This window comes from Caretta caretta, chromosome 18 (assembly GCF_965140235.1).
Source record: "Caretta caretta isolate rCarCar2 chromosome 18, rCarCar1.hap1, whole genome shotgun sequence".
Taxonomy (NCBI): Eukaryota; Metazoa; Chordata; order Testudines; family Cheloniidae; genus Caretta; species Caretta caretta.
Genome location: NC_134223.1, coordinates 14,596,197 through 14,619,143, shown reverse-complemented (window position 1 = coordinate 14,619,143; position 22,947 = coordinate 14,596,197). Strand labels below are relative to the sequence as shown.

The window sequence follows — 22,947 nt, the reverse complement described above, 5'->3', positions numbered from 1 at the left end:
GCTCGGGGAAAATCTTGTCCCTCTCCTTTATATCAATGGGCATGTCTACACTGCGGGGGAGGAAATCCCCAACAAATCCTCAGCAATGGGTCTCTGACCCCAGGTCTACAGACTCAGGCGTGGACTGTGGCACGAAAAACAGCCATGTAGATGTTCCTGCTCAGGGTCTGAGACTCATCGCTTCGCCGGGTTTCATAGCCCAAGCAGGAACGTCTCTGTGGCTACTTTTAGAGCCTGGGCGAGCCTGAATCTGTTGACCCAGATGCCGAGATGTGCTAAGATGGGGTGGTCTGGGTTTTTTTCTGCTGTGTGACGGACCCCATAATGCTATGTGTGATACTGTGGTTGCCTTAAATGACTCTTCTGAATTTACACTTCGCCCTGCCCTTGCTCTGCAATGTAGAATCTAGGTTCCCAGGTGGCTCAGTCCAGTGGGCTGTGTCTGCTTGGACCAGGACCTAGGACTGTGGTCTGCAGTCTTTGTCAGCCTAGGGCCTGCTCTCTGCCTTGCTGTGTTACATAAAGCCTTCTTTGAACACCTCTGGTCCTGGCCTAACGTCTGTCTTCTGCCTCCCCCCCTCCCCCCCCCCTCCCCCCCCCAGGAACAATGGGAGAAGCAGGTCAAGGAGGAGGGGACGCCTCTGACCAAGTATTACGCTCAGTGGAAGAAGCTGCGGGAGAAAGAGATCCAGCTGGAAATCAGCGGCAAGGAAAGGGTAAGGGCTGCAAGTCATCGGCTTCACTGTTTAACTGTACAGTGGGAGACCAAAGGATCCCATGGGATGGCTGCTGAGCAAAGCCGGTCCTTCAGCAGCATGGCTGGAAGAGAGTGTGGTTTGGGGTGCTGCCTGGCAGCTTGATTGGGTGGCCATAGCCACTTAAATGCTGAATGGCCTTCAGCTCCCTGTTCAGCCTTGATGCCTGACTTGCCAGGATCTCGAGCCCAGTGGTAGCTTTTGGATCAACTTCTTGGCTAAAGTGTCTTTCCCCAGGTTGGCTGGGCAGGGATGAGCTTGGGAGTCTGGAGCTGGGACGAGGTTCCTCTAATGGCTGCATTGTGTCTGGGTAGGCTACTGTAGCCAGCTGACGTCCCTCTATGCTGAGGGCAGTTATAAGCGGAGATGAAGCTGCGTTGTCGAATTCAGACCTGGGTCCAAACTTCTCCTGGTGCTTGGCTCATGGGCTTTGCCTGGTTCCCACCTTTAAATATAAAGCTGGTAGGGTGCTCAGATCGAGTGCCTTCTATTCTATGCACTGATTATTTTTCAAAGGGGATAGTGGTGCCGAAACAGCCATACTGGGCATATGACCTCCTCCCCAATGTAGTGCAGTGGGCAGGATCCTGGACAGAGAGTCAGGACGCCTGGGTTCTGTCCCCAACTTTGCTATCTACTCACTGACACCGAGGGCAAGTCATCTCACCTGTCTGTTCCCCTATCTGTAAAACGTGACTAGTGATACTTGTCCTTTCCTGTCAAGCACTTTGGAGTCTGTGGCTGGAAAGAGCCACAGCGGGAAGTGCTGCGGGGGATGATGGTTTGGTTCCGCGAGTGAGGAGGCGGACACATCCCAGCACATGTCCTTGTAGTCTTGGGACGCCTATTCCAGACTCCCAGCCTATTGCGGGCAGCCACCCCACATGCTAAGGCTTTGAGACCCAGCCACGTAACGAATTTTGCAGATTCCCGCTTTCATTACGGAGCAAGAGGTTCCTCTTTGGGCTGTTTATGCACAGGGCCAAGTTAAAAATAGCGTCTGGCGCCTTTCATCAGTAGACCTCAAAGCGCTTTACAAAGGAGGCCAGCATCATTTATCTCCCCTGGGGAAACAGAGGCACAGGAGTGGAGTGGCTTGTCCAAGGTCAGCCAGCAGCCAAACTGGGAATAGAACCCAGGTCTCCTGATTTCCAGTCCAGTACCCGGTCCACAAGACCATACTTCTGTCTAGTACAGTGTTCCCTGTAAGCCCATGCTAGGGAGCCAGGGATTTGGAGTGTTACAGGAAGACTGTGCCGGGGAGGTGGTGTGTGTAATAGTCCGTTGTACAGAGTGCCTGGATGCAATAGCCGTAGAAGATCTCTGCCCTTCAGAACAGGAGGTTTCCTAACAGTGGTGGCTCCAGGGCAAAATACTCTGGGCTGCTTTGCAGCCTGTTTAGCCGCTAATAGCTCAGGGGAAGGGGGGAGAGCACTGATTATATAGCTTTATAATGCACCAAATTGCTGCAGCTGTGGTGCATCCATTTAGAAATTCCTGCAGTGCATGGGAAACGTGACTGCCGCTTTCGGCAAATTCTTTGTTCTCCTAAATGGGGAGCCCTAGAACCGCCACTGCCAACGGTCTCTTGTGAACGCGCATTAACTCTTCCGTTCTCCCGGGCCTGCTCTAGGTGTGGTTAGGGCCCGGCTGGCCGGCCGCACCTCTGGAATGAGATTCACTTAGCTCCTATGCTGGGTATGCCTGTCCCTTTGCATTAAAGGCAAAATATTGAGGGGGTGGAGCATAGGAAGGGTTCAAGGCAAATGGCCGAGTTTGAGATTGCCAGGGTGGGGGGAAAGCTTTGAACAGGTCCTGGAGAACTGCGCTTCGTATAATGGCCATTGGAGCCCGTGAACTGGTTTATGCAAGCAAATGTTTAGCTCATTGCTGTAAGACGAGTGTTGAAGCAAGTAACCGACAGCCACAACTCCATAATCCCTTTCAGAAAGAGGATCTGGAATTTGAGATTAAATCGCAGGTTGCAGTTAGTCGCTGCCGAGTTAAACATCGGTGCCTAGCTGTTGGTGAGAGGAAAGCACCTGCTGCCTGTACTTGTCAGAGGGGAGTCCTTTGCAGGTTGTCTGTTGTTGTTGTTGTTTGTATTATCGTTAACACCCCAGAAATAGTCTAGGACCCCATTGTGCTAGGCGCTGTGCAAACAGATGGCCCCTGTCGCCAAGAGCTTAGTTTTTTTTCCCCTGTTGTTTTCAGGGTTGCTAATTAAGTCAGAATTTACTGGAGAGGTCATTTTACTTACACACACACACCCCTCTCAGCCTCAGGGCATGGCAGCCAAAGGGACTGGTGGGGGCAGAGTGACAGGTATACAAGCTTGACGCGTACAGGGATTATTTAGGGACCCACTTACTGGGATTGGGGCCTGAAAATAAGTCCAGTGGGCTGGATCTTCAGCTGGTGCAGATCGCTGCGGATCTATTGCAGCCCATGCGGCTGTGCTGATCAGCACCATCTATGGGGCAGGCCATCTGCCTGTGTCTCAGAGATACATCAGAGGCACGTCCTAGTGCTGCCAAAATTATGACTTAGTGAGACAGGGCCAGCCACTCCCCTGTCTGTAGTCGTGAGCCAGGGGGTGCAGCTTAGCCAAATCCTCCGAGTGTTTAGTAATTCTTCTACAACTCCTTGTTTCAGAGGTGGGGACACTAGGCTGGGTGGTTGGTTTGTTTTGCAGCAGGCTTTTGCCAGCCTCAGTCAGGCCTTTCCTGACAGCAGAGGGGAAAAGCAAAAGGTTGGGGTGAGAACAGGAAATGATCTGAATTGCCTTTATCTGAGCAGCGTATCATGGAGGGTAACCTTTTAATGCGAGTTAGCAGCTGTCTGCTGGGAGGATGCTGTCATCTCTCTTCTCCCCACCTGGGTGTCACACACATACATTGAGAGGAGAGGGGTCAGAGCATGAGAAACCTGTCTCCCACTCTGCCTCGGGACTTCCTAGCTGACCTTGGAGAGGTCACTTGGCTGCTCCATGCTTTGACTCCCCTCCAGTAAAGTGGGGTGACCTGTCTCACCAGGCTAACTTCGTTGTCTGAAGCACGTTGAAATCCTCAGTCGGAAGGGGCTGTGCAAAGGGCAAACCCTCCTTAGAACACAGCCAGTCATTTTGCTGCTGTTTTTAATGGAGGTGGTGTCTTGGAGGAAATAAATCTTTGCAGTGGGGTGCAGAAGATCAGGAGACCAGATCAGCGGGAAAACAGTTTGCCGCACTCCTAGTTAGCTTGTATTTGTCTGATGCTTTGAGCCTGTAGAGGACTATATAAATGCCAAGTGTACCTGGCCAAGAACTGCAACTCAGCTAGCTGGGGGAAGGGGGTCACCGGATTCCCTTGATGCTGCTGGCTCTTGGTTTTGTCTGGTTTTCCCTTTAGATTGCACTGTGGAACAGGTGGGCTTGCCCTGCCCTAAGGCAGCCCTGATTACAGAATGAGCCACACCTGGGCTGAACCAGGTGGTCCCTATGAAAAAGAGCAGGAAGCTGCAGTGAAGGGGGGAAGCGTAGGAGACTACAGCTAGGTTTGCATATACTGCAGGGAGCAAAAAGGCTCCTGCAGGGCCCGGAACCATCAGGGAAGAGTGGGAGGAAGCTCTCCAGGCAGGGAGGCCTGGCAGAGACAGCAAAGGGCCGGCAGAATGAAGCCTGTGTGAGTTTGTGTTCAATTAGTCGGGAGAGAGACACTGAATTGGGCTTGAGGCCTACTAGTGGGGGATTTCTTCGAACTGTCTGGGGATGGGGAGTTGTTATAGGGCCCTGAAGGGGAGGAAAAACAGAGGCAGGGTGCCGCAGGATGACCTCTGGCCGCGAGGGGGTGCTCAGGTCATGAGAACTTGCCTCTTACCCTCTCCTTTCCATTTGTTGTTGTTATTTATTGTTTGTATTATGATAGCGCCTCTGAGCTCCAGCCTAGAGCCAGGACCCTGCTGTACTAGATGCTGTGCAAACCCAGGACAGGAGATGTTCCCTGCCCCAAGGAGCTTACAGTTTTATGCTTGGTGGGGATGTAACAGCCGAGTCAAAGAGCAAAACTCTCCAGGGTGGGCGAACACGGGGCCAGTGCCTGTTGGCCCTTAACTATGGCATTGTGCGAATTCAGCAACAACTTCCCCTGGGGGAACGCATCAGTTAAGGGGACAGTGCGGAACAAGAGTCTGGACACAACCACTGCTAACCTCTGACCTGCCCACGTAGATAATGGTCCAGCTGCCTCTTCCTCCTGCTCCATCCCATGTGCGAACGCTCTGCCTGCCACTCCGGACACAGCACTCAGCATTTGGAAGCTGGACCCGGGGGCTCACTCGTGTCAGGACCAGCGAGTAAAGCTGTCTATATGCTAATATGATTAAATGGTTGAGCTGGGATGCTCATCTGGGGAGCAGGAAATGGATATAATTGGCATCCCCAGGGTATGGTGGGGGACGATTAAAATACCAGACGGGATGTTGTGGTGGTTGGCTCCGGGCCAAGTCACAGAGCGTGGGAGGAAACCTAGGAGATCTTAGATGCTTTCAGAATCACGCTCTAGGGAGAAATTCGGCCACGGGGCTACAAGCCCCCAGTGCAGCAATCTGAATGGAATGGGAAGCGCCCCTTTCAGGCAGTTCCGTTTGGAAGATAGAACTTAGCATTGAAAGCAATTTCCTTGCAAATCCTGCTAGGAAACGGCGAGCTGTGACTTCCCCAAGTGGGGCTGGCCTCTGCTTGATGCTGGTCCTGCTGGTGCCAGCCCTGGCTTTCCCTGCCCTGGCTTTCCCTGCCCAGGCTAGGGGGTTACGCTGCTGGAGTGACCCCAGCCGCTAGCCGATGATGGGTGATAATGAAACAAGACTTCAGCGTAGAAAAGCGAGCGAGGATTTCTCTGGGCAGCCGGGAGCGGCGGGGTGTGAGATTCCCCTTGAGGGGGTTCCTACCCCGAGGGTGAAAGGGTAGCTGAGGAAAGCCGGGGGACGTGGTCAAAAGGAAGTGGCGGGGCTTTGTTTCAGTCCCGAAGGAGTGTGGGATGAATAGACAAGAGGGCGGGGGAAGGGTGAATTTTCAAGTGAGATTTCAGAAGGGCTTGTCGCTGCCTGAAGATCACCATGCTTTGAATGGGGCTGTTGTCTCCCTCCATGAGGGCTGCTGGCTTAATGATGCAGCATTGTGCTCCCCGGCGGGATGCTGAGCGCCATGAGGCCCATTAGGGCTGAGAAAAATCTACGTCCCGTTAACGGCCATTTGAAAAAAATCCGCCTCGTTGTGAGGTGAAACTGGCCTCCTCTAACAACTCTGACCCGACTGCCTGATTCCCACCCCTGCTCCCCGGCGGCTTCTAGCGGCACACGGACTAATCAGCTTCCCGGGAGGCACACAGGCTGCAGCTGGACGGGAGTCTTGGGTCTGCATCCTGCTTCTGTTCTCAAAAGTGACTAGTCATTTGGGGGGGGGTCCCTTAATCTTGGGGGGGCCCAACTTGAGACACTGTAAAAGAATTGTTTTCTAAGAGGGCAGGTGCTCAGTAGGTTCCCTAAATGGCCTCCTTTTTAAGGTGTCTCTGGTTGGGCACCCCAATAATGGTCATGCGAAATCCTGAGTCATTTTTGTAAACCTAGGCCATTGTTGTTTGTCCCTGACTGAGCTCAGGATTGTGCCAGGTGGTGAAAAGACCCATAGGAAGAGACCGTCTCTGCCCACAAGAGCTCACACTCTCAAGTGTCGTGCAAAATGTCGATTAAAATAGCTCCCCCTCCCACCCCTTCGTTTGAGGAAGCAAACTTCTGCACATTCGGGTTGTGAGGTAAATTTTGCTCAAAACCAAGATCCATTTCCACTTAAACCCTGTGCCGAGCAATGTACCCCTGGGAATATGCCCATATTGGAGCTCATAATGCAATGAGGGGGAAAAAGGTAAAACCAAAAATGATTTTTGCATTTTATAATCAATATTTACCTATTCGACATTGGTGAGGCCTCATCTGGAGTACTGTGTCCAGTTTTGGGCCCCACACTACAAGAAGGATGTGGATAAATTGGAGAGAGTCCAGCGAAGGGCAACAAAAATGATTAGGGGTCTAGAACACATGACTTATGAGGAGAGGCTGAGGGAGCTGGGATTGTTTAGTCTGCAGAAGAGAAGAATGAGGGGGGATTTGATAGCTGCTTTCAACTACCTGAGAGGGGGTTCCAAAGAGGATGGCTCTAGACTGTTCTCAATGGTAGCAGATGACAGAACGAGGAGTAATGGTCTCAAGTTGCAGTGGGGGAGGTTTAGATTGGATATTAGGAAAAACTTTTTCACTAAGAGGGTGGTGAAACACTGGAATGCGTTACCTAGGGAGGTGGTAGAATCTCCTTCCTTAGAGGTTTTTAAGGTCAGGCTTGACAAAGCCCTGGCTGGGATGATTTAACTGGGAATTGGTCCTGCTTTGAGCAGGGGGTTGGACTAGATGACCTTCTGGGGTCCCTTCCAACCCTCATATTCTATGATTCTATGATTCAGCAACCCTAATTTTTAGCTACTAATCTGTCCCAGTTAGGTTATAAAACCTGGTTCTGGGTGCTCCTCTCTTTCCCGAAAGACTTGGCCAGGACTGGGAATGGGACTGGGACTGAAATGTGAGACTGAGTGCTCCTAGCCCCCAGCTAACCCTTTGAGTAGCTACGTGATAGGAAACTGAGTCCTAATAACAGCCGACGCTCAGTGTGGAGTGAAGCGAACACTGTACCCTGGAGGTTGGTACTGGGACCAGAGTGCGAGAAGGTATTTATGAATGATGTAGCGGAGGACGTTGATGGCTTTCTCCAATCACGTTATTGTTTAGCTTAATAAAACGGCAGAGCATTGCAAGGAAGTCCCAGAGGTTTCCAGTGACATTGGGCAATTGGGCAGCATGATGTGTTTGTACAGTGCCTAACACAATGAGCTCTTGGTCTGTGGCTGAGGCTCCTAGGTGCTACAAATAATTATAATAGCAAATGAAATATTAACTGGGATCAACGTGAGGCAAAGCCCGTTTAAACTTCACATCTGTGCTGACCCACTGAGCCTGCAGGATACTCAGAGAAAAGAGAGTCGGGCACTTTTCTGGGTAGTTTGGCGAAGGCATCTTCCCTGGCGCACTGCAAAAGATTGAGGGTAACACAGGACGGCATAGAGCCAGCTTTGAACCATAACTGGCTGTTTGCACACTTACTTTGCACACAGACACTCCTGTATGCACATGTACAAGTCCTCTGCTCCATTTGCACGCCTGGCCAAATGGGCCAGTATCTACTTTTCTGCATGGCCATTGTAGGCTATGTGGAAAGTTAGTGCACAGAGGTGCACAGATCTCAAGGCTGAAAACCAGCCTGCGTTTGTTTCTAGATAGGAGGCAGTGATACAGCTATCTCTGGGCTCCTGTGTATGCTTTTAGGTCTGCACTGCAGGCAGGGGGCAGCTCGTGGAGCTAGCTGTGACCTCGCTCACTCAGTAACAGTGAAGCTGTGGACACATGGGCTTCCAGGAAAACTTGCCTGGCCTCTGCTGATGCTCCTGCCGCCATGGCTTCACTGCAGCCAGTCCTCCGCTAGCTAGATTGATGCTAGCTCAGGTGTGTCTACCTGAGCTGCAGTCCGACACTTCGATTGCAGTGTTGACGTACCCTCAGTTGTCTTGCTTCAAGCAAGATAACGAGGAGACTGATGCAAAGGGAAGGGGCACTAGCGAGACTTGCAGTCTTGCAAAACAGTCCTGAAAAATGTAGCAGCCCAGACACCAAATCCATTCGCTTGCCCTTGCAGTGATGGTTAGAAGGAAAACGGTGAAGTTCGCTCGCTCATCCGCAGGAATCCTTCCTGCAGGCTGCGTGGAATGCTGCACGACTGGGAGATTGCAAAGGCAAAGAGTGTCTCTGCTAGAAGGGACTGACTGGGTGTGTGTGTCCATGCTCAGTAGTGCCCCAGTCTGGGCTGTAGGTTCAGCACTGTGCCTTGGGGTGGGAGGCAGGAATCGTGGGATGCATCTGAGGGCAGCGTGGACCTGGGATTTCTCGTGCATGTGCAAGGCTTGTGGCCTCCCACTGGGTCAGCATCGCTGCACCCTCCCCTGCCAAAGGAAGTGCTCTCTGGTGAAATAGGTCCCTTTGGCTAGCCTGCAGCGAGTGGAAATGAACCTGTTTTGCCACCGAAGCCATCTCAAGATAAACTAAACGCTTTTACTTAGTGGCCGCCTAAGATGATGCAAACGGCAGGTCTGGGGAAGAGGGTGGTTACAGCAGACATGGTGGTTGGGTCAGCTCCTCTGGGCAGCTGTTTGGAGCTGACTCCTACTGGGGGATGCTGCTATTTCATGGCACGCAGCGGCTGCGGTTTTAAAGCCGGTCACATGCTGCTTTCTCTGCATGTTCTTGCAACACAGAGGTGACCTGGGAGACGTCTGGAGGGGCCGCATAAGAGTAGGCCACATCGTAGTGGATGGGGAGGCGGGAGATCATTTAAAACCAAGACCCTGCAAGTGGGTTGTGGTTCATCCCTGCCTGGCCAGCCTCTGACTTTCAGTCCTAGTGTTCTTGGTTATCGCCTGTCAGTGCTCTGCTCCCAGAATCAATATTGCCCAGCTGGGGACCACAGCAGTGAAGCGGGCTGGGGAAACGAGCTGGAATTGACTTTTGAACGAGATGTGCAACTCTTTCTCTCTCTCTCTCTCTGCTGAGAGGCTGCTTTTGTATCTGGAGGGTGCTTCACTGCCTCTCCTAACATGTTGGATCTTGTGGAGACGCTGAAGTGGTTCTGCCCAGAAATGAGCACCTTGGGGGTGGCCTGGCAGGTGGGAGCTGGGAGAATTATTCCTAGCAGGCTATTGAGTGCTCAGACGTGAGTGGCTCCCCAGGAGGAGTGTAGCCAGGCCTCAGCAGGGCAGCTGGTGTTCGGACAGCAGGTGGGATTTGGTTTGTACAGAGTTGTAGGATTGGAGAGCAGAAAGGACCACCTGTCTGTTGCAGGTCACCAACCCCGCCCCGCCCCCAGAATGAGACCAAGGTATGACAGCCCACAGGAGACTACACCATTATGTGCCCCACACAGTGAACAGGAGGGGCTGAGGGGCACCAGTGCCCGAGGCTCCTGCAGTGGTGAGAGAGACCCAGATAATCCTGGCAAGTGACCCACATGCTGCAGAGGAAGGTGAAAAACCCCCACGATCACTGCCAGTCTTACCTGGAAATTGCTTCCTGACCCCACATACAGCAATCAGACCCTGAGCATGTGAGCAAGAACCAGCCAGCCAAGCGCCCAAGAGAGAGGATGATTGGTGCCACCTTAGAGCACTGTCCCACCCCATCCTGTGTCCCATCTCTAGCCGTAGCCATCCCTGATGGTACAGAGGAAGGAGACAACCCCCCACCCCAAAACCATAGAGGGGAGGGAGAGGAGGGGGAGATTCCCTTCCTGGCCACTGCATGTGATCGTCCAAAGCCCTGAAGCATGAGACTTTAGGAACATCTGACATGAACCAGAAGGGAGCCCCCAAGGGAGCCCCTAACACAAGAGAGCCTGTCTCTCAACCCTGTTCATCACTTTGTCCAGCTCTCTCTTACAATTAATTAGTTTTCCCCACACCTCTGACTGGGAGGCTGTCCCAGGACCTCACTCCTCAGCTAGTTAGAAACCTTCTTCTAATTCCCAGCCTGAACTGGTTCATGGCCAGTTTATCCCAATTTGTTCTTGTGCCAACATTGTCCCTTCCCTGAAATAGCTCTTCTCCCTCCCTGGTGTTTACTGCCTGACGTATTTATGGAGAGCAACCAGATCCCCTCTCAGCCTTCGTTTTGCTAGACTAAACAAGCCAAGCTCTTCCAGTCACCTCTCATAAGACAGGCCCTCCATTTCCCTGATCATCCTCCTAGCTCTTCTCTGCCCCGGTTCCAGTTTAAATTAATCTCTTGAACATGGGTAACCAGAATTGTACACAGTATTCCAAACGAGAACTTACTAGTTCCTTGTCCAATGGCATTAACACTTCCCTCTCTCTCCTGAAAATGCCTTGCCTGATACATCCTACAATTGCTTTTTTTTGCAGCCACATCACATTGCTGGCTCAGAGCCATCCTGTGATTGACGAATACACCTAGCGCCCTCTCCTCCTCTGTCACTTCCAAGTGATGAGCCCCTAGCTTCTTGCAGAAATTCTTCTTGCACTCTAAGTGTGCAACCTTACACTCTGTACTGTTACAGTTACTGTCACTCCAGCTCTTCCAGGATAGCATTCAGATCCTCCTCTGTGCTGACGATGCCTCCCATCTTTGCACCACCAGCCCATCGCATTAGCATTCTCCTGTTGTTTTGTTGTTTGGTGCTATAGTCATTAATAAAGATGTGAAATAAGATCAGATCCCAGGGCCAATTCTTGAGGAGCTCCACTAGTGATGTCCCTCCAGTCCGATAGTTCACCTTTCAGCACAACCTGTTGCCTTCCCCCATTAGCCAGTTCCTTACTCACCTCTAAATTCTTAACCTAAGGTCCCCCCCATCTCTAATTTAAGCAGTCATTTCCCGTCTGGGACTGTGTCGAATGCTTTATAGAAGTTTGCATTCAGATTGTCCTTGCCCTGGTGGCCTGAGCCCTTGCCGGCAAATCCCCATCCTTGCTGCTCTCAGGGAGGTGCAGAGAACAGGGACATGGGGTGGATTGCTACTGCTAAACGGCGAACTGCTACTGGCGGTCTCTACAGCCTCAAAGCTGGGCCCTGGGGCTAGCAGCGGTGGAAGCTGTAGTGGAGACAGAGCATGGGCATCTTTACCCCCTTGTCATTTAATTCTGTTCTGATGTGGGCTAGGCAATGCTGGTAACAGAAAGCACCTGCACCATGGGCTACAGTATGGCTTCCACCATGGGATGGCACTGGTGGAGAACAGCTGCTGCGTCGCCGGCTTGTGCAGAGGCAACCTAGGTCATCCCTTGGTGAGCAGCGACCAGCTGAGCTCTTGGGGCAAGCAAAGCTGTAAATCCAGTAGCTAGAGACCTACCAGATCAGGTTGTCCACCCGTGTAAGGCTGGCTAGTCGCCAGAGCTACGCTTCTTGAATTGGGGAGCCATGCAAGCAATCACGTGAATAGCTTTTCTTACCTGGAAAGCTGCAATGGGCCATTTCCTGCGGAGGGACCGCTGCCAGCAGTTGTTTCGTGGCGGGGTCGCTGGAGTGGCAATAGTTGGCATGCATTAGCTTACCTTTGTAACTGATTCCCAGGCGTGTTCGCTGCTTCCCACGCAGGCGTAATAGTCCTTTGCCGGCAGGTCGTGCGGATTTTAGTGGCAGTGCGAAGCTGTGCTTTGGGGGTTTAAGCTCAGTCTTGGATGTTGGCTTGCAGACTAGGGTGGGCCCGACGCCACAGCTGAAGGCAGAGACCGTTTCTAAAGCTGATTTCATTGTTTTTTGGCCCATCTAGCTCGATGACTTGAACCTCCCGGAGATCAAACGGAAGCGGCCGGAGGACAGGAAGGAGGACGACAAGAAAGAATTCAAGGATCTCTTTGAGCTGGACAGCGACTCTGACGGGGAGAGCGGTGGATTCTCTGTGCAAGGTATGGGGCTGGTAGGAGTTTGATTGTGTATTGCAAAGAGGCAGGGCCAAATCCAGATGGTGCCTTGCCAACTTGGAGGAGTTGCATTACAGCTGAGCGTGGCCCATCAGCCTTGGGGACATGGAGAGAGAATGGTATGGAGTTTCCTTTTGTGGCTTTTCAACCAGCATAGGGAAGCTCATTTAGAGCCTTTCATTTTGCCAGGGTCTTTTTGCTTTGCCTCTCTCCAGCTCATTCTAAAGTCCCCATCAGCCTTCATCTCCCTTCTTGACCCTCCACCCCACCCCCCCAGCACCTGCGTTTTGCTGTAGATGCTGACCCTTGCCAGCGGCTCTCTGATAATCCAGCAGCAGGCGCTCATCGTAATGTAGCGCCCATTCTCTCAAATGTTTCTGTGATATGGCTGAGATTCAACCACTGCAAGGAGTTCTACGGTAGTTCTTGAATGCAGGTCTATGGTCCTCTGTGTCTCGCTTTCCCTTCTGTACAACGGGAATACTAGCAGGGCCTGCCTCACAAGGGTGTTGTGGGGATAAATACGGTATAGACTGTGAGGTCAGTACCAGAGGTAGGCCCAGCAATTGCTGGTTTCCAGAACAGAGACGGTCTTTGAGAGAAGGTCAGTTCCTCCCAAACCCAACACCCTTTCTGTCCCTGGGATCTTTTCAGAGAACTTTTTAATGACTTAAGGACTGCACAGGTTTTGGATGGGGCAAGAAAGTTTTGGTCCGTAGAGAAAATAGAGTGGTATAATTCATGAATTAACCACTAGGGGTCCGCCACAGAACATGCTGAAAAACTCCACTGGACACCTCCAAAAGCTGTCAGATTCTTCTTTTAGAAAGTCTTGTATTTATCTCGTGTTTTCTGATTCTTATTACTAGGGGCATTTTCAGCAAAACAGGATATTTTTGTTAGTCCAGGAGCTCACCTGGCCTTCTTTCTTGCCCCCCATTTAAAGTTCTGCCTCCCATATGGGATAGTGATTATGATGTGTCAGAGTAAATGCTGACATTTGCTGGGGAGTTAAGCCACATAAGTTGATGAAACCCTGGTTTCGTTGCAGGTGTTCCTAATAAAAAGGGCGGCAGGGAAAGTTCAGAGAACTTTTGCCACATCAGCTGCATATTTAAAGCAATGGATTTTGCAGGTGTCCTTTGTAGTAAAGAGGAACAGGAAAAATCAAATGCACAACCAGAATTGGTGAATATTGAGATACCTGCAGCTCTGCCCAACACTGGGCTGGGGCTTGTCATGAATGCTTTAGGAGAAAGTCTCAGTGGTTTCCAAAGGGTTAATAACATGTGTAATTGAGGGACTGGGGAGTGGGAGTCCAGGACTCCTGGGTTCTATTCCTGTCTGCATCACTGGAAAGGTCACTTAACCCTGAGACTTATTTTCAATATTTCTATAAAGTGCTTTGAGATGCTCACATGAAAAAGGCAATATCCATGTCTGATAATTAGAGATATACAGTATAAGGCCATCCCTTCATCTCCTGGTTCTGGTCACCTCTACCAACCACTCCTGCTTTTGCTCTGGCCGCTTATCTGCTTACCTGATGAATGCAAAGCTTTCCGCGGTACAGTGTGCTGTACCGGGTAGAGGAGATGGCTCTGAGATCAACATAGGCCCCTGCCCAAAGTGAGCCACACTCCACTGCCGAGGTGGGTATCTTGGGAAAGGAGCCTAGGATGCATGGTTGGGCCTGTGAAGCCCAGCGGCACTGACTTCACCATGGAGAGTGACGGGGGAAGCCTGATAGACCACAGCAGGTTGGCGATGTGAAATGAGCTGTTGCACTGACATGTTCCGAAGCCCTTTAGACACCAGTCATCCTCCTTCAGAAGATGAACAGTAGTGACTGCCCGGCCTGAAATCTCTGTGCAGATCCGCCAGGGCCCTCAAACGCAAGTCTGGCCTGTCAACCGGACCCCGGAGTTCCTGGCCCAGCCTGCTGTGTTCCCCGGGTGATGGGGGACAGTGAAAAGTAGCAAGTCCTGTATAATGTGGGGCCACTCTGGGGACCAGCAGGAGGCAGTGGCCCGCTGAAGGGGTCTGCTGCGCTCCGGGGAGTGCAAACACTGCCAGCTTCCCCACCTGGGCTACGCTTGGCAGAGGCCGTGAGAGTGCGTTAGCTGACTCCTTGCTGCAACAGCCTTGCCCTGCTCTTTATTTCTGAAGTAAGAGCAGGTGCACTCAAAGTGGCGGGGAGAGCGGCTAAGAAGTGACCGACTGCCCTTAAAGTCTCTTCCAGTGAACCAACGCCCTCAGCGGGAGTCCCCAGCATTACTGGGGCTTGCGTGCACCCCCCAAGCGGCCTGGGCCATAGTCGCAGGGCAGGGCCTGTCCCTTTCCAATAGCCGCAGTGTTCCCACATCTTACCAGCCATGCACCAGCCCCGACCTTTCATTAAATGCTGTGCTAACTAGCAGAACGTCATTGACGTTTGTATTGGCTGTTTGATGTATTGGCTGTTTATTGTGTATTGGCTGTTTGGCTGGCCAGCGAGTAGCATGACCCTGCTGGCTTGGCATATGCTTGGGGTGGGATTTTCAAAGTGGTCTGGGTGATTTAGAGACACATCTTTCATTCATTTTTCTTTGAAAATTTCAGCCCAGACTTAGTTGCTCATGTCTGTCACAGAACAAGAGAGCAAGGAAAGTGAAAAGTAGCAAATTGAAAAACCATTTCCTTATATCCGTTTTTAAACCGCATATAATAGGACTGTGGAACTCATTGCCACAGGATGTTGTTGAGGCCAAGAACTTACTAAGACTGGACATTTATATAAATAACAAAAATATCCTGGGTTATAGTTAATGCTAAAAAGTAATATTGGGGGGAGATAAAACCACGTTTCAGGGTTTTAACCAGCCTCTTAACTATTAGGCATTAGGACAAGACTTTATTGGGAGAGCTTTTACCCTGCCTTGGCCAACTGTGGGGTTCTTGCACCTTTCTCTGAAGCATCTGGTGCTGGTCAGTGTCAGAGACAGGCTACTGGGCTAGATGGACCTTGAGTCTGATCTGATCTGGTGGTTCCTGTGGTTGTACTGTGGGCAGCAGAAGAGAGCCCTCCCTTATCCACTCCCTCCTTTTCCTTAATTGACCTTAGTAGCATCTGCAACTGGCTCACCATCTTTGTGGCTCACTAGTGAGCTGCAGAGAGCTGGACTAGAATAGAAATGCTTCCCATTCCTAGCCAGAGACGAGGCGTTTGGCGTGGGAACCCTTTCCCTGTTGATAGCATCATCTTCTTTCCATTTGTGGTTCAGTTTTGCCCAGACAGATCCCAGCCTGCATTCAGCCAGTGGAAAATCAGCCGTTAATAGCTAGGAAATTAGCAATTTTCTGTTAATTAGCTGCTGTTCAAAGCCCCACTCTCCCCCACCTTTTTTTTAAATTAAATATTGCTGTAGTTAAGTGCTCATTAGGGTTTACAGTGACTATAATCTCCCTGGAATAGGTTAGCATGGAGAACAGCAAGATTCCTGGGGTTAGCTACAACTAACTAAAATACCTCGCTTGTTAACTAATGTCTAACAAATGTCAGGGCAGCTGGGGCACAGGAGAACAGGTTACTGAAGAGGTCTGTCCCAGTGCAAACAGTTCACTCGCTTTGAAGAAGGCTTAAGATGCAAAATGAACAGTAAAGGACGATCTAGTTCAGCAAGTAGCAGGGGAAAAGTATAGAAAAAAACCAGCCTCTCTCTCTCTTTCTCTTTCCCAGGCCCTGTAATCAGAAAGCAATTAATTGCCACAGGGGAAGCGTGGCTAATTAGCGTAGCAAATGAATGACTTCACATGCACAGCCACAAAATCCATGTTGTGTGTGCTTATTATAGTACCCCACTTCTAGGCGGAGGTAGGGGAGAGGACATGGCTGCTTTGATCACTTACTTCCACTGCTTCCTTAATGACCTGGCAGCCCTGGTGGGAGCCCCAGTGCGGCATGCTCCCATGTGGTGCTTACGGCCTGGACTTGCACTCAGTAGGATTGGGGCCCCCACGTGCCCTAAAGCTGCTGGTGCGGAAGGCAGGTGGACCCTGAAGAGCGAGGCTTTTGCCAGGCATTCGTGAGTGTACAGTGCAGCTGACGTGACACCTCCCTCGGTTCTGTTCCCTGCAGGGTGCGGTGCTCTGTCTCCATGGGTTTGTCAGTTGATCACAGGATAAGCAGCACCCACCTAAACTGCTCTGGGCAATTCAGTTAAAATCCCCCAAACAGCCACAACAGCAACTGAACAAACATCCCCCAAACACAATTCCCCATTGCTCGCTGTCCCCTATCCTCACCCTCCCACCCCAACCCCTCCACGCCCATGGTCCAGCTGCAGGGATACTGGATGGAATTCATTTTGTCGTCCGTCTCCCGTGTTCCCTTAGGAATTACTGCATTTAGGCAGGGGCCCTGCCACTGGGACACACGAGAGCTCTCTTTGCTAGGCCTCGGGCCAGTGTGCGGGGAGAGCTGCCGTGCAGAGCCCAGCATGAAATTGGGCTCCGTTGTGGGTGAAGCAGCCTTCCACCCCCTGAAGCGCCGGGAAGGAGGGGAACGGAGCTGGACGGCTTGCGGGCTATTTAGGATCGGCTGTATCCAAGAGAGCATGGTCAGAAGGGCAGGCTGCAGTTGGTCCTGCTGGGAGGGTGGATACAGTTCCTTTCTCTGGCGGCCCTGTATGCTCCAGTAGGGTCTGGGGAGCTGTGTCCTCCCCCTCCCTCCTGTCTGGCCTGGCTGATAGCAGGAGCTCAGCTGGCCTCTCGCCTGAGGGGGAGGCTGTCGAACCTCAGGCAGCTGGAAATGGGGAGGTGCCCTGAGCTTCCCTGTTCTCCCAGGCAAATGGAGGGGCAGCTGCTGGGGATCGAAGTACCAGTTGAACTGCTGACAGGATTGTGGGGGGTGCACCCCAGCCTCTGCTCTGGTCTTAATGCAGGGGGCTGCAATCCTACCATCCTCCAGCTGGAATGTGTACTGCCTCCTACCCCCACCCGGGGGGTGCGCGCACACCCCTCCAGCTGCACCGAGGGGGTTATGTACCGCCTCTTGCCCGCACAGTGGGGGTGCCCCCCCCCTCTTCTCCAGCTGCACCTGGGAGGGGTCAGGGATTTGCTGCTTCCTGGCTCGTGCTCTGAAGCAGCTGTCAGCAGCTTGGTGTGTGCAGCTTGAGCAGCCCTTGGCTCTGCTCAGCTCGGCTCCCAGGTGGGAACTGGCCTCCCCCACCTCCCTCCAGGGTGTGGCAGCAGCAGCCGCATATCTGTTGGAGCTGTTGTCCTTGGAAGCCTCCCGGGGGGTCCCTGGGAAGCAGTATCCCCACCCTGGGGGGAGACAGGAGGGGTCCAGTAGGCAGAGGGGAGGGGGTGTTGCTCCCCCTTATGACTAGATGTTGGGGAGCAACACTGAGGGTGCAGACTAGGGTGGGGGAGAGGCTGCTCTGTGACACAGGGAGCAGAACAAGATTGGGTGGGTCCCTATGGGGGTGAAGTGGCAACTCTGTAACATGGGGGGATGTTTGGCAGGTACTTACAGGGGGAAAGGCTCCTGTAGGGGACAGATTATCCAGGATGGGGAGCAGTGAAGTGGAGCAGCTCCCTTATGGGCAGAAGCAGCTCGTATCTGGAGGGGGGATCTTAGAGAGGACACTTGCCCATATGATTCCAGACGTCACGGTGCGCACGCACCCACACAAGGTCTCCATTTAGCAGGGTGAAAACCCAGACTGTCGACAGGGAGAGGGAACTATATTTAAAACTAAAAAAGGGGAGGGATATCGGGGGGGGGGTGTCCTGCACCCAGTTTCTATGGTCTCTGCTTCTTTTGCTTCTCTTTCATGTCGCTCATCTCCCTGAGTCTTGGAGATTGCTTCTCCTTAGTTATAGTGAGAGGACGGAGCTGCCGCTGTGTGTACGTTCCAGGGAGGGTTACATGCAGAGTCATAAAGACTTGGGAACGATGATAAACCTTTCCAGTGATTTTAGGACGAGCGCGCTCTTCTCTTCTGGCATTGCTTTTATGTACCTGCTGCACTGGATGGAAATACTGTAAGACAGCAAACATCGTTTGGGGGAGGGAGGGGTTGCAGGTGCAGTAGCTGCTTAATTGCCTCAATTATTGGTGATTTTCTTTAGGGTCCGCCCTAAAATAATGAGGAATTGATTATTTTTGCTGTAAACACATGTTCACGCCCCGGCTGCCTCTGCGAAAATGCGTCTTACCATAGCAAATGATTAATTCTGGAGTGAGCATGTCAATACGTATTGTGCATAAAAAGCATACACAACTGTGTGTGTGTGAGCTGTATGTACATTATACACGTACATACCCCTCGTGTGTGTGCATAAAGATGATGTGGGATGAGCAGCCGTGGTGAGGCGCACGATATAAATACCTAGAGGCTACAGTCATGTAGAATGTGTCCATAGCTGGGATCTGCATCTGTTGTGATTAAAGTGGTGAGGACACAGTTAAAAACGTTGTGTATACGTACATGTAAAATATACACACACTCCTCTGGCTATAGCTGTATGCTGTGGTACATATATAATCCACATAACCACATGTAAACACTTCAGTGATAAATGAATATATTCACAGTTGGTGTGAGTAGGCTAAAGACAAAAGTAGAATCACCCTTATGCTTCAGGGCTGCTCTGGGTCAGGAAGCAAAACCGCTGGGTGCCAGGCTGCTCCAAATTGTCCATTGCAGAGTTTCATGTTCCTTTCTCTGAAGCATCTAGTGCTGGCCACTGTCCAAGCAGGGATACGGACCCAGATAGCTCACTGGTGTGGTCGGGTGTGGCTATTCTTGGGTTCCTATCTATAAATCTGGAAAGTCATTCCCCCAGATTAGATACATACTGGGCAACTGAGAAACAAGAAGTATTTAAGTAGGCTGAAATGGCATTGCCATTTCACTGTCTGTAACGTGCTAACATTTGGCTACTGCAGCTGATCAAATCCTGTTTGGGTTTGTCTCACAGAGTCACTTAGGGGTACGGCTATGGTTTGTGTTGCATATCAATATGGCAGCATGAGGTGTATGTGGAATAGTATGGATACAGTATCGTTGTCTTTTTGCCTGTTAAGATACAACAGCTCTCTAAAATGACCCCAGAGTCGATCCCAAAAGATTGGTCTTGTCTCTTTTTTAGCCAGGAATTCGCTTCCATCAACACTCGGTTCCGGAACTGTGTTGATTACAAGTAGAACGTGGTGGAGCCCAGCAACTTTCTGCAGCTGGGATTGTGTCAAACTCCCCCCCGCCCCCTGTTTTTATGTGAGATATGAGACATTAGAGACCTGGCTGTACGTGTGTGTTGGAGAGGGGGAGCATGTGTGCCTACACTTAACTACACGAGACATGAACGTAGGGTCCAGTCTCACAGGGTGCTGAGCGCCCTTGACACCTATGTGTTGGTGAATGTTTGATATTCTGCTCCCCCGTTCCTCAGTTTCACAACCCTAATGATTCTCTCCCCAATCCCTTCCTTCCGGTCTTTCCTTTTCTTCGTCAGGCCAATCAGGGGCTGTAAAATTAGGTTCAGCTCTTGCTCACCTCCACCCTGGAGATGGGTTTCTTTGCAGCAGAAGGCCCAGAGGAAGGTGATGGAGGTTGAATGGCCCTGGGCTCTGAATCACATTGAGCTCAGTTGCTGGTCGAGCTTTGCATAGGGAAATACATGACGTTTTTGATTTGTTTGTCTAGTAATCTCACAGACTTCATTTATGCACCCCTCCTCTCCCCCCTCCCAAATAAAACCACCACCAATCTTTCTGTTGTGATTTCCCTAGCAGCAAATCTTTCTGCTTCGTTACGATTCGTACCTGATTTCAACCTGGCAAGGCAAAGTTGCCAGGCAAGCGTCAGCACATGCAGCAGATACATGGTTGAGGTGGGGTCGGGATGGGATGTAGAGGGAGCTTCTGATATTGGTTTTTAACCAGTTAAAGCATCTGCATGAAAGGGAAGAGCATTCCTTTCCTCCCCTTTCGGTTTAAGCCGTGGTGGTACAACTGCCCGCCAGCTTCTGCAGGGCTGGAACAATGCCCGAAGTGCAGGAAAGGTGGCTGATAGGTGGGCTAGGTAGACCGGTGCTTGCTGAGGAAGGCAGGCTGGAGAGGGGCTTCGTGGTGCCGTCAAAGGTCTGGGAGGGAAGGGGGTGGGTTGAACACGCCCAGAACCACACCGGTTTTCAGAGGGCGAGGATGGAGGGGGCGCATGGATTTGATCGATAGTCTGTCTAGGGCAGGGGGCCGCAGTGGCACGCATTCCTCTCATTTACCAGCTGACGGCTCTCTGGGAGGGAAGACGGCTGCTCCTGGAAATTATTAATGGCTCGGGGAGAGGTGCTGGATTGCCTCGTCATGAGGCAATTAATGGCGAGAAGGGAGCATGGCTGCATTCTCTCCGGGCCGGGCCTTAATGAGCAATCTGTCCACATTAGGCAGTGGTATGCTTCTAATGAACTTGAGCAGGTTTCTTCGTTTATCCGTCACGTAAGCATATTACATCAGTGTGGGGTGGGGGGAAGGGAGGAGGGGGTCCAGATGTTTTCATTTGCTAAAGGAATAACCGTGGCCCTTCTAGCTGGCAGATTTCCTGGCGTGCACCTCTGCATGCAGGATTAGCCAAGCAATCCATAGGCAGTCTCTTCTCTGGGGTGGGGGGTAAGAAGAGGGGTTATTCCTTTTATCGGGTAATTAGTCACCCGAAGTGTTGCTAGGTAGAGGCAGGGGAATAGATTATATAATAACAATAGATGATTATCATAAATGTCCTCCTCGAAGCTGCTTGCCTGATCCCCCCTTGGCTTCGATCTCTTTCTCTCTCTCTTTGGTTTTTGTTTTGACTTTGCTCGAAGAGACGCTGTTCCAGAAGAACGCTGTGTATCGGATACAGGCAATGGTCGCAATTCTGCAGTGAGTGCTGCTCGGGCAGACCCCTGTGGGGATCCTGGGGGCCCTGTGTGGGTGCGAGCCCCACCCCAGGGGAGCTAATCACAGGATCAGGGCCTCTGTTAACACCATGTCTCTGGGATGGTCTAAGGGGGTGAGACAACCAGCTCCCATTCATCACTGGGGTTTGACTCCCTCTGTCCCGTTGGAGAATCCCAACCGTGGGGTCCCTGGTAAAGGAGCCTTGCAGCCATGGAGAGCCTGGGAGCAGGTGGGTGAGGGAGGCAGGGGAGAGCACCCGGAGAAGGGGCACAGGGAAGCAGAATGCAATTGTGCATCTGATTAACACCTCCATCGGAGAGCTGCCGGCGTTTCCAGAGTGCGTTAGGGGGTGGGGGGCATTCCCATCCCCCCGGCAACAAGAAGCCGGCCACGGGGCCCTGCTTTGTGGCAGATCAGGGAAAGCAATAGGTCTAGGGCTAGCAAGCATGTCTGGGAGCCCTGCGAAGGGCCTGCCAATAATCTAGGTGCGTGGAAAGGGACTGCCCGAGGTCTGTCTCCCCCAGCCGTGAGCGTGTTACACGTCCTCTCTCTGTGCCGATCTGCAAGGGATACTAGTTTGGTAGCGATGCAGCGAGAGAGCTGTGGCGGTGTACGCTTCTAGCGCCGGAGATCCCCGGTTCAAACCCCAATGTATCACCTGCCATGATGGCCGTCCTGTGTCACTGCTTACATCTTACTGCAAGGGTTGCCTGGCGCCAGTCTCCTGCAAAAGCATTTGCATCAGGCTTGCAGGCTCAGAAGTGTGGATTTTATTCCTCCAACTCATGCATCAGTTGCTTCTCCTCCCAGCCACCCTGCTCTCTCTTTGCCTGATCGCTTCTCCAGGTGCTGGGCGTGAGACCCAAGGTAGGAGTTTGGGTTGCTGAGTGTTGGGAGGGAATCCTGGCTCTGGCAATCCCCTCTTCCCAGGCATGTCTGGCTATCAAATTGGGGATGGTACAGGTGCCTGGGAGAACACGTCTGGTTCACTATAGCCATCCAGGTGATCTCTGGTGATCTGGGTCCTCCACCTCTCCCTTCCAAACACTTGCCATGTGCCCTTGACCATCTCCCTGAGGGCCACCTGCATTGAGCACCCAAAACTCCAAAGTCAGTGAGCGACGCAAGCTGGGCCCTTTTTGCCCAGTCCTGCAAGGGGCTGGGTGCTCTTTGGCCCCCCCCAACATTAGTATGGGCTAAGGAGGAGGCATGGCACCATGGCGATGGGTACAGCATAAATTGGGCCACTGCCCACCTTGTGCCTCAGTTTCCCCATCTGTAGAATGAGAGTAGTAGCACTCCCCTGCCTTCCCAGAAGGCTCAAAAGGCTGAGTTCACTAGTGTGCTCAGAGGGCTCGGATATCCTGGGGTGGGCAGTGCTATGGAAAGGCGACGTGTACGGAGACAGACACGGACTTGTTTTAAAATGAAGTTATGCGTAATGCATCTCTGGCCCCTTAATCAGAAACGTGTGTTAGAAGCAAAGTTATCTCCAGCTGCTGCAGAGGGATTTATCCCTTGATAATGGGTGGAACATCTTCTTCAATTTCTTTGTTTGAGGCCAGTTTTTTGTTTTTTGTTTTTTTTTTTTCCCCTAACTCTGTGTTTGTTCTTCATTTCACATCACCCCGGCACTAAAGGATCTCGCAGATGATCTCTCCTGGTGAGAGACAGAACTTAGTGGTGCAATAGATTGCCCTGT

The 22,947-nt window shown here is 51.7% G+C and overlaps 1 protein-coding gene across 1 annotated transcript in view; it reads left to right on the top strand.

The window, feature by feature from the left end:
- NOC2L (NOC2 like nucleolar associated transcriptional repressor) overlaps positions 1-22,947 on the top strand; it is an 82,750-nt gene that overhangs the window by 53,950 nt on the left and 5,853 nt on the right. The window contains exons 16-17 of the mRNA XM_048824767.2: positions 603-716; positions 12,172-12,307. Of these exons, the coding sequence (XP_048680724.2) occupies positions 603-716; positions 12,172-12,307 (250 nt within the window). The remainder of the gene's footprint in view (positions 1-602; positions 717-12,171; positions 12,308-22,947) is intronic.